The sequence below is a fragment of the Eptatretus burgeri genome, chromosome 8 (genome assembly GCF_056783735.1).
Source record: "Eptatretus burgeri isolate ZD-2024b chromosome 8, Ebu_testis_v1, whole genome shotgun sequence".
Lineage (NCBI taxonomy): Eukaryota > Metazoa > Chordata > Myxini > Myxiniformes > Myxinidae > Eptatretus > Eptatretus burgeri.
This window is the reverse complement of record NC_140968.1, coordinates 63,100,405-63,112,715: the sequence shown is the minus strand read 5'-3', so window position 1 is coordinate 63,112,715 and position 12,311 is coordinate 63,100,405. Positions and strand designations below refer to the sequence as shown.

The 12,311-nt window shown below is 41.2% G+C and overlaps 1 protein-coding gene across 2 annotated transcripts in view; it reads left to right on the top strand.

Annotated features, from left to right (window-relative positions):
- Positions 1-12,311, top strand: part of LOC147021874 (uncharacterized) — a 57,787-nt gene that overhangs the window by 28,467 nt on the left and 17,009 nt on the right. For both annotated transcript variants that reach the window (XM_085892287.1, XM_085892288.1), the window contains exons 5-6: positions 4,437-4,577; positions 11,170-11,291. In XM_085892287.1, the coding sequence (XP_085748413.1) occupies positions 4,437-4,577; positions 11,170-11,291 (263 nt within the window). The remainder of the gene's footprint in view (positions 1-4,436; positions 4,578-11,169; positions 11,292-12,311) is intronic.

Genomic DNA, 12,311 nt, shown 5'->3' with positions numbered 1-12,311 from the left:
CCTACAACTACAGACCAACCAGCCTTCTCCCAATCATCAGCAAGGTTATGGAATCCATCATCGCTTCAAACATCAAATCCTTCCTCTTCTCCAATGGCTTGATTTCTGATCATCAATTTGGTTTCAGACCAGGTCACTCTACCCTGGATATGCTGCTTCTGCTCTCCCAACAATGGATGGAGGTCCTCAATGCCAGACAGGAAATCCGAGCCGTATCCCTGGATATATCACGTGCTTTTGATATGGTCTGGCACCCTGCCCTACTCACAAAACTCTCTTCCTATGGTATCCAAGGCCATCTCCACTCATGGCTCGCAGACTTCCTCTCCTGTTGCAGTCAACGTGTGGCCCTAAATGGATTTCTTTCATCCCCTCTTCCTGGAGGAAGAGATGAACTGAAGGGCAAACCATGAAATAACAAGGACGGATGGGTGGGGTGGGGTGGAGTGACGACGGCACGAAGGAAGGCTGAAGCGCGAGGTCTAACAAAGAGGGGAGGGTGGGGGCACAAATAACGATGCGTAGAGGGAAACAAAGGAAGGGAGGTGAAAAACTATGCGAAAGCGGAAAGAAAGGTGAAAAAAACAGGGCAGATCACAGCTCACCCAGACCACACAGCCGCCATGAGACTCCACTCGACTCACCAACAGCCAGCAGGGGGGGGGAGAGAGAGTGAGAGAGAGAGAGAGGGGGAGAGAGAGAGGGGGAGGGGGAGAGAGAGAGAGGGGAGAGAGAGGGGGAGGGGGCAAGAGAGGGGAGGAGAGAGAGAGAGAGAGAGAGAGAGAGAGAGAGAGAGAGAGAGAGAGAGAGAGAGAGAGAGAGAGAGAGAGAGAGAGAGAGAGAGAGAGAGAGAGAGAGAGAGAGAGATATGGATGGATTCTGGCAGATATGTTGGCCAGCTTTGAAAAAACTGAAAACATTTTTTACTCATTGTAATCATCCAATTTATTTTTCCTTCCTAACCCTGGAGATGTCCTCACGGAGAACCGAGCCGTAGTATCACCAGGGCAGCTTGTTGAGATTGAAGCTTGAAGAGTGCTTCAACCAAGCACTCCAACAAAATGGTTGAAGAAACTTTTAAAAACTAAACATTTCATTTTTTTCTCTGTATCTATCAATGTCGATGTGACAGGTCGTATAACGAAAGAAGATCCTACAAAAAGGGGAAATGTCGAAATAAAATTGCACATTTTCAGTGAGTGAGCCACCGCCCAAGGGACTGCATGCACAACAACGCAGGACTAAATGCAGGCGAGTAGGGCCTGAATGTTTTTCAAGTCTATTGATATATTCAGTGGCGGCGAATACTTTTGCCGTGGATGGCCACGGCTTGGAAATGACCAACCGAGCAGCTCGTATAGCGCTTGCCAAGTGGCTTAAGTAATCAAGCAAGTACTCCATTAAAGCGGTTGATCAGGAACGACTGGCTTGACTTGCGGCTCAAGACACCACGTGACTCCAGGATATCGTAAGTTTTGAAGACCCCAGCGAGGGACAGTGAGGTAACCAAGGAATAACGCCTTGATAAAGGATCATTAAATAAGGTCGTTAATTAATTCTTTTCAAAGGGGGTGTTTATATTAACCCAGACACCCAATTTTCATTCTTGCACTACCTTGGATTTCCCTTCATGGGCATGCAAAGTTTGGGGCCGCAAGGTTTCATGGTTTTGTAGTTATGGAGGAGATGGACAGACTGACTGACTGAATGATGGACTGACTGGCTGACGGACACACACTGACATTTATTAGTATGGAAGATGCAGTTAAAGCATGGAGAACTAGAACGGTACTTGGTGGAGCGCTACCTCCACCTGGCTGAATAGTTTACGATTTGTATCCCACTGATAGATCGGATCTGCATCCGCACTTTAACCAAAATCTAATCGGCTTGTTCTTGTCACCTACCCAACTCATCTACCAAGTTTTGTCATAATCTGTCCATAATATTTTGAGATATTGTGTTATATATATATACATACATACATACATACATACATACATACATACATACATAGTTTTTGGCCTCATCTCTCAATGGCAAAGAATGACTTTAAAAATTAAAAAAAAAATCTGTATCTTCACCAAAATCGAATCGTTTCTTCCTTCCCACAGACCCATCCTGTCCCCCAAGTTTTGTCCGATTCCGTCCTGAACTTTTCTGTCGATATCCTGCTCACAGACAGGCTGCAGACAGATAGACAGACAAACACCAGATAAGGGTGAAAACATTATCACCTTCAGTGGCAGAGGTAAAAAGGTGATGAATAAAAACGTTAATATGATAAGCATGTGTTGATTCAGGCGCACTTGTGACTTTAAAAATCACATCGGATGATCCAAGGGCTGAGCTTCCAAGAGGAAAGGAAAAAGAAACTTCTTTTTAACTTCTTCAAAAGCTTGAAAATGTCTCTGTAGTTCACTTGATTGTTATCGCTTTTGGGATGACCTTCTATGCAATGCTCTTTGTTGGCTGTGGGCTTTGCCTGGGCTATTACCTTTGGGACACTTGTCCATCCACCAATTTGTATTCAATTCCAGCGTCATTTTGAATGTTAAAATGTTCAAGTTCTTCGCACATTTCCAAGCTGCTGAATCCGAATTCATACATTTTTGTGGCCAAATTTTATCAGCATTTATTGTTGGCTGTACTCGTTTTGGGGCTGATGGTTGAGCCGAAAGGTGTGTTCACTCACCTCTGCGCTGTCGAGCCTGAGTTTGGATATCGATCCACCTGTGTACTGTCATCACCCTGGTGTTTCGTAAGCAGGGCGATAAATCAAGGTGTGCACAGTCCATCAGATTCAGATTAGCCGGAGGACTCGTGCCAGCGCTGCTCATTGGTAGATGTTAAAAATGCCGCCTTGTGTTTCGTGAAGATTATGCGAGTTATCACCACCATCGTGGCCAAATTCCAAATTCCTGTTTAAAACTCTCTTTCGCCAACCTGCACTTTGCAAGCGTGGCAAGTATACCAACACCCAAAATACCGAGTGCCGTTCTAGTTTATCCCTGCCGAGCTCATCGCTCCATTGCAGGGTGCTGCCAAAGCAGCTTTCAACCAAGGAAGGAATTTGGAGCTTGGCTATGTTTCCAGCACACAGTGGCCCACTTAATTTTTCCAACAGGTATCGTGGGATCTTTAACATCGTTAAGTGAATGCTAGCAAATGGGACAAACAACTCAATGTCCCATCTGAAAGATGCTTGTGTTCTCTTTGATGTCACCCTGTTTGTGTTGCACCAGGATGACAGTGCATATCGTGGGGATGGGAATCAAACCAAACCAGAAATCGTAAAGTGCAATATGCGACCAGTGAGCAGATCTTTCAGTCCATTAGACATCAATGTTGACTTGCGTGAAAAATAAATCCGCTTTTTGCCGAAAGAAGCATATTGTCAATATGTGTGTTATGTTGACCCATTGCATTTAAATTCACAACAGTTTGACTCCTCTGAGATGATTATTTTGAAAAATATAATATTTTCTCTTTGTTGGTCATGACTCCAGAAATCAGGGAAATCAATTAGTCCAAAACACGAAAGCATACAATTGCAGGTAAACCGTAAAGCAATTTTATTTTTCCCTCATGCTACAATGCGAACATCAAATTCCGTTTCTATTTCTGTTAATTATGATGGTAGAAATTGTGTATCGAGATAACATCTCTTTTATTGTTTTTATAAGCCAAAAGCCTCTTTTATTTTCACCCAGTGGAAGAATACTTCCTTGTTTCAAACATGCAGAGGTCTGATGAGGGTTGGCAGGATGGCCCAGAGGTACGCACACTCAATCCTCAGCTGCCGAGCCTGGTTTTGAATCCCGAACAAGCTATAAACTGTCATCCCGGTGTTCCATAGGCAGGGTGATTCATCAATGTGTGTGCCGTCCCTCCTCGGATGGACGTTAAACTGGGCGTCCCATCTCCCGGCTTTAGTCGGTGGACGTTAAATTTGTCACGGCGTCCTTCGCGAAGAGTAGGCAACTATCGCCAGCACCCTGAACAAATTACAAATTCCTGCTCTAACCTATTTGAGGCACTGCATCAATTGCACAGCCACTCCTTCTCAGCGAATAATGCTACTGCAGTCATGTGCAGCATACAAATGAAGAAGTTGTTGCTGCAATATGCTGTAAAAGAGGAAAATGTTTGTGCTAATCACTAAAGCAAGATTCATGGATGTATAATCTCTATGAGACCTGCAAACGAACCTCCCGTATACTTTAATAGGTGTTACACATTTGTCCTACAAAATATGCATGGTCACAATATATATATATATATATATATATATATATATATATATATATATATATATATATATATATATATATATATATCTTCATGAAAATGGACAACAAAGTAAACTTTTCTCAGTGTGGAAATATGCTATTTTACACCTTACGCTACTCTCTGTTTATTAATGTTCCTAACAGGAAGGGTGCTGCAATAAATATTTCCTTCCAGACAACACCTTCTCCAGCCTCATTCTTTGCCATTGACCATCGAGGCAATTTGGCTGAGATGGGTTGGTTCCTGTACCCGTCATTGAGTTTCGTGGTCTGGCAGGCACAGTGGTGAGTCCACTGTCTTTATTCAATCAACACACAACTGTTGGCTCAAAATGGGGCGGGCCGACAAACAAACTTGTGAATAATCTTTCCATGTAACTGTATCCCTCCTGCAATGATCAACAAAACTGTTGTTTACTTTTCAGGTTGATTTGTATGAAGTTTTTTGTTGTTGAAATATCAGAGAGTGCACTTGTCCTCTCCACGTAGGGATGGCACGGAAAAAAATGTCGGCCTCACCTGCTGTATACAAAGCTAAAGTTGGGGTATCTTCTCTACAAAGTCGCGTTGGCTACATATGAGAGCCTACCTGGTTTGTTCAGCTGATTATTTAGGCAGAGATAACTTTTCAAGACTTCAGACCATTGCAAAACCCAAAAAGCAAAAAAAATCGAGATCGGTCAAAACCGGAAAATCTTCTCATTCATCATAATTATAATGACAATCTTCAGACAGCGTATTTCCGAGCTGCCTTTCTCAATGGCAATGACTATGGTACCATCGGACAGGGTTTTACTTGGTGCAGCATCCTTTGCCATCGTAATTTTAATGGCTTGAAAGTATTCCACGAAAAGTACACAAAACTGCATTCCTTTGTAAAGGAAAAGGAATGGAACAGAGGGGTGAGTGGGGCTATGACTGTCAATCAACCTGATGGGGGTGGGGGCCATGAGACACATTTGCCCCAGGGCCAATCAGATGTATATGGATGTGGTTAACGGTGGAATATTATCAGGAAGTTGGTGACAGAAAGTACATATATTTGGAATGTTAGATCATCTATAAAGTCTGTACAGCACCATTACAATGTGAGAACGTCTATAACGTTTTTACGACATTTTTACGTCAGTCGGAGAACATCCATTTTTTTTCCAAAAACATAGGACCGCCTGAACTTCGGTACATCACGGGTGATGAAGGTTGTGGTGAAGTTTTTTTCGAAATTGTGTGTAGTTTCTGAGAAGAGAGCAAAAACCTCATTTGGGGGGGGGGTCAACCCCCCTCCCTTTAAACCCCATTCATGAGCGCTGATTTTGATGCGGTTGATAACTTTGGCACATCACAGGTGATGAAGGTTGTGGTGAAGTTTTTTCGAAATTGTGTGTAGTTTCCGAGAAGAGAGCAAAAACCTATTTTTGGTGGGGGGGGGGAGGAGTCCAACCCCCCTCCCCCCTCCCCCCCCTGTAGAGCCCATTAATGAGTGCAGATTTTGATGCAGTTAATACACCTTTGTTAGACATCAGATTATGAAGCGTGTGGCCAAGTTTCATCAAATCATATGTTTGGTTCAAGCAATAATAACGGAAGTGTTTATTAACTGACTGATTCACCTACGGACACTGCTCGATCGCATAAGCTCCCTGGAACTACGTTCAAGGTTTGCTAAAAATAAAGAAACAAGTAATAAAAACGTTTTTTTTTAAATGCAAAAAGATGTAGGGATGTTCCTCCAAAAAGTATGTAAACAAGATTTGGATGATACGACATATTTTTCTCCAAGATGAATGCAATGCTTTCACTGTTACAGATTCTTTTTCTTTACCTTTTCTTCGATTCAATCCTCTGCTGCTTCCTTTGAGTCCCTGTTGAAATACTATTTCTTTGATTAAGCCTCCCCATTTCCCAGAGTTGTAAGGTTTGTTTATGCATTGTAGGGTTTCTTTCTATTACATGTTGTAGGGTTTGTTTCTATAATTAGTAACCCCAATTTTAATGGTTCCTCAGAGTTTCTTTAACCCCGAGGAGTACTGAATCATCATTTAGGTTTTTTGCTGACATTATCTGAGCTGTATCTGGGACTTTTAGACTTTCAGAAGGAAGTTTTGCATCAATAATGGGAATAAAAAGTATGGTTGACTTAAAAAAAAATTCCCTTCACCTAATTTTAAGGTCATGACCTAATTATCAAAACTTTTACTTTTTTTTTTACCTTAACTCGACTAATGTTTGTCCAATTGGAACAAAATTGTTATATCTACATTGCCTAGACCAATTTGCATTTATGGTTAATTTACATCATACCACTTTGGGTTAAAGGTCAAGGTCAAATAGTGGTCTGAAAGAAAATAAAATGCGTTGTTTTTTTTTTTGGTCATGATCAATTTTGCCAATGCGGAACCTCAAAGGTCGCTTGGCTTTCCAAGATGTTCTTGTATTGTAATAGTGGACCTGCACTGAAGCTGTGCACCTGATATTTGCTTTGTGTCATTGACCTACTTTTTTCGGATTGCGACATAATTAACCAAAAAAAACATCTTTTTCATCATAACGAAAACAATTTTCCTCCGATTTTCATGATGTTGAGTTTTTTGGATAGATTACAAATGGAGACATATTTTATAAATTTACAGTCTATCTCTAAATGTTGAAGGTCACGGCCATATGGTAGTCCGAACAAAATATGCCATCATTGCATCATGGGGGATGCTCGTTTTGTGATCCCAGATATGTTGTTGTAATTTGCCTCTGTTTAAATGTTGTTGTTTTTTTGTGCTATCACATTATGAGAAAATGCCTGGTGTTTGCTTAATGGTTCGGGTGGTGAGCTCAGGATCCGAGGATTCTGAGTTCAGATCCCACTCGGCTGTTGAATTAATACCAGGTGGGATTGACTCTGCCTGTCATCCTTCTGAGGTCGGCAAAATGAGTGCCAGCTTGCTGGTATCCTGTGTCGGAGTGGTGACCTGTCCAGGATTGTGCCCAACAGCCAAGGAGACTGCTGAGGCAGCATCAACGCTCTGCACAGAGTATGGTCCCAATGGATGGATTATGAGAAACACTCATTATGACAAATTTCATGATAATGAAAAGCACTTGAACAGCACTTTTTAGCTTTCTGGAATTTACATTCCAGGTAAGGTATTGCCATTGCGCGCCTTCCGTCTGTCTCCTTTTTCGACTTCTCCCGCCAAACTGCTGGGCTGATCCAGCTGAAATTTTGCAGCAACGTTCCTCTCCTGACTGTTAACAGGAGTTGCAAAGCTCATTCCAGTCACATGAATTTAGGTATGTCAAAATGGCTGACTTTGTAAATTTCTTCAAAAATATTCTTCTCCAGACCCACTTGTCAGAATGCAACTAAATTTGGGTTACAATATTAGGCCAGGGCAGAAATGTTAAATTGCAAAGGTCATGTCGATCACATGACCGGAAGTGTGTCAAAATGGCCGACTAGTTCAATTTTTGGGAAAATTGTGTAAATTCCTTCCAAAATCTTCTTCTCCAGACCCACCAGTCAGAATGCTACCACATTTGGGTTCCAACATTAGGACAAGGTTCTGATGTTAAATTGCGGAGGCCATGCCGATCACATGATCAGAAGTGTGTCAAAATGGCAGTCCTACCAATTCCTTCCAAAATCTTCTCCTGATCCACCAGTCAGAATGCTACCTAATTTGAGTTACAATATTAGGCTAGGGTCGGCATGTTAAATGGCCAAAGTCATTCTGGTCACGTGACCGAAAGTGTGTCAAAAAGGCCGAGTCAATTTTTGGGGAAAATCCTGTAAATTCCTTCCAAAATCATCTTCTGTAGACCAACCTGTCAGAATGCTAACAAATTTGAGTTGCAACATTATGGTAGGGTAGGGATGTTAATTATATTGTGGAAGTCGTGCGGATCACGTGACCAGAAGTGTGTCAAAATGGCCGACTTAGTCAACTTTTGGGAAAATCGCATTAATTCCTTTCAAAATCTTCTTCTCCAGACCCACCCCTCAGAGTGCTACCAAATTTGGGTTACAACATTAGGACAGGGTCTTGATGTTAAATTACGGAGGTCATGCCGATCACATGACCAGAAATGTGTCAAAATGGCAGACTTTGTAAAATATTTGAAAAATCACGTGAATTCCTTCAAAAATCTTCCTCACCAGACCCACCAGCCAGAATTCTACCAAATTTGGGTTACAGCATTAGGCCAAGGCGCAGATATGGTTCAGGTCCAGTGGTCCTATTTTTGGAAATGATCTTATTTCTACAAATAAATTCCAACTCAATGTAATGTCGTTTTTCATTTAATATAATCAAAATCCTTCCATCCATTGCAGTTGAATTAAAGAAGCTGCATTATAGCTATTTGAAGTGGTTACAGCCAGATAAAAACTACAGGTCGAATCATACAAGGTGAATTTATTATATATTTAATGTCACTTGCATGCCAAAATGCCTTTTTTATCAGGGGAAGGGGAGGTGGTGGACTGAAATTTCAACCCAGCACCAACTCCAAGGGAGGTATTTGTTCATTAGGAGACCTAAAAGTGGTTTTGGAAGCTATTGATGTCGACCCACCTCCTTCATTTGCTTGTTTAAGTTATCTTTTGGTTTACAGGGTCCAAGTCTTATAGAAGAGCTGAAACACAAATCGCATGTATACATGAGACAACACCGGCCTTCATTTCAGACAAACACAGCCACTGAGCTTGGGGGAAGTGGTCACTTTACTGAGCACTCTGGATAGAAGCGACACGACACCTTCTCTATGACATCCCTTTATCTCTCCATACTCAGTGGGGAAATTAAGGAGACATTTTATCCTCCTCACAGTTGCTGACCTATGGGGTTTGTCCTTGGTCTGTCCTTTTACAATTCTAACCATCAAGCAAGGAAGCAGCACATTCCAAACAGCATGTACCATTTTAAAAGTCTTTCGTATGATTCAGCCAGGGTTCAAACCACCATCCTCTCAGAGTCAGACCATACGCTCTAACCATTATCCCACAGAGTCTATTCCTTTTATATGTTGGTAAAAACCCAGCTAACTCATTCATGACTTTTAGGGAGAGGGTAATCTATCTGTCATGGTTGACTTTTAAATGTCCCCAGCGCAACTTATGAGCGGCACTAAAATGCTGCTCAAAGAAGGCATCAGTGCTGCCACCCCCTCCTGCAACTCATAACCCCCAATCCCTCCCAATTCCCTAATCAAATACAAAAACAAAACTCATATTTCTTATTCAACTTAAACAAATTTGTTTGTGGTGGAAAGTAATTTTCTCAGAGTTCAAGCATATAATTTATGCAGTGAATGAAAAGAGAGAAAACGTGAAGTCGATGTACTGAGTTGGCTGGAATTGTGAACCAGTGATAATAGATTGTGTTGAATGTGGTGCTAAAATACAACTTGCAGAGCATTCGAGTTGTTGTGGTTGTGCAGCCAAACTTTTCACCATTTGAGTGTGCGCAGCGGTAGAGATGTCGTGAAGTAGGATTAATGGACGTATTATAACCCGCCATTATTCTTGCAGCTACCTTGTCAGTTTGGCTGGCCAGTTCAGTTTCTGGTCATAGTGGTGACCTCTTCTGGCTTATGCACCATGTTACCAAAACTATTGAGACAGTAAGAAAATATGCAGGATTATGAATTCATAACTGTTTATTCAATTTCTAATAGGGTGTCATTGTCTCAAACACTTTCTACCAAACATTGGGGGGATGTCATTGGGGGGATTGCATCATTCCTCTGTCAGAACAAGATCAAGTTAACTGGTGGTTTGTGCTCTGTGAACTGTGCCCCTCGGGCAGTGCTTCAAGAGGTCCCAGGGCAGATTGATTGGGTTTAAGTCAGGACTCTAAACTGGCCACTATGGATTTTTTTTTAACGTTGCCTTGCTTCAAACCAATTGCTAACAGAAACAGGGTGCCAGGGTACATTAATGTCACACTGGTAGACATAAGAACCCTCACTGTGGCAGGCAGTGCAGCCCTTTCCAAAAACGCATGAAAAGCCACCTTTGTAAAGCAAATTGAAGATTAGGAGGGTTCATCTCAAGGATGGAAGCTCTGTGCCAATATTTTTCTTAGTGGAGTGATACAGTGATACAGTTAAAGATCAGGATGATATCGACCACTATATTTCTTGATAAATAATATTTACTTTCAACTTGCGTCGCATCAACAAAACTTACAACGTGTCTTCCTGAGCATTGATATTGTCAGTCTTATCAAAGGTGTTATAAAGAGTGCCGAGTATATCAGCAAACAGTTCCACTCCCAACAGTCATCAACGGAAGGGGATTATAACGCGAGCTGGATGAATCTGCAACAGTGGCAAACCATGGATGTTTTAATGTCCAATTTTGTCATTTCCAATCAATCATGTGACTCGCCTGATGCATTGCTTGAGCTGAATCGGTCATGTTTTTACAGCAAAAAAAATCTTCACTGCTGTGATCAATTAGTCTTTTTGAAATTGGGATTTCCATAAAATAGTCATCTTAAAGTTTAATTTTGAACTTATCCAAAAGATCAGCTTTTAATGAAGCACCTTAAAATATCAGTGCCTTGATTAAAGTTATTATTTTATCCGATTGTGAAACCGTATGCGGAACCATGTCATAGCAACGTCACTAACGTAGTTGCTAGTATAATTGAAAAATATTCAGCCAGTTTCGTCAACATATTGAACTTTCTTTGTTTCTTTTAATCACTTGAATTAATAACTAGTTACGAATCCTTCTCATACTTACATGACATATCAATGAGCCAGTGAAAGGTAATTACCTGGGCTAATATCATAGTAAGGTGCACAGGTGTAGATTTTATAAGGTAAACACTCCAGCCGTTACATCATGAAAGCAGACATGCTTTGTGTGCTGCAGGTTTGACTACCTTTCTGAACTGGAAAGTCGGTTAGCAAGGCCCGCGACCCTGCTTCCTGTGTTTAACCGCACGGTGATGCAGGGAAATGAGGGAGCCGTGAGAATAGTTACCGTGCCGGAAGGTGAGCATGATTTGCAAAGGAAAATGTATTACTTGTGACAGGTTGTTGACGTCTTTAATTAAACACGTCTGGATTTTTATTTAACAGTGTCTATGGCTCCTTGAAGAGCTTGTACAGACAATGAAAGCAAGAAAAGGACATCAGGAGACATTGGTATACTTTTACATGAACGAGAAGGTCATCAGCAGACAATGGTCAAATCAACAGAGTATATTGGACTTGAACATGTGATTCCTTCATCTTGAGTTTTGTGCTGAGATTACAATGTCAAACAGGCCAATGATTTTTTTTTTCTTTAACTCCTATTGCTGCCCACAAAAGGTGGCATTTAGGAATTTTTATTTTGACATTATTATAGGTGTTATCTGTCGTTTGGCAAGTAACTTTACATTGTGTCGGTAAAGTATGAACAAGGAAAGAAGAGGCAAAGACAGTTCGATGTGCTTTTTGATTGCACTATAATGTTCAAAGTGAAAAGAAACTGATGATTGCCGCTGATGTCAGTCAATTCAGCTACTTCAAGAAAATAACGGTGAATTGTGAACCCCCTTTAACACCAATTTTTGACAACACAATGTTTTGTGGCAAGTATTTTGTTCCCAAAAATGTTTTCAATTGTTCACTTTGTGTTTGGATTTTTTTGTTGAGAGGATTTGAACAAGTCTTTTTTATATTAAAAAAAGTAGATAGAGGTGGGGCAAGATGCCCCCCGTCACGAAAGCCGAGTCAAGATGTCCCATGTATTGTCCCCTCTCAAAATACTCATAAATGTTATGCAAGGGCTACAGACTCATTGCATTAACATCACATTTCTGTGCGATAAATATCGGAAACCTGTATACAGCAACAAAGAAACAAAACTTCTGATAAGCCCCTTACATACGTGACATCATGCTAGGAAGGAAAGGACAAAGGAAACACAAAACGTTTGAAAATGGGGGGAAAAATTGGAGGATTTCACAATTTCTTTCACCTTGTAACATCCATCCGAGGGACGGCACACACATTGATGGCGCACCC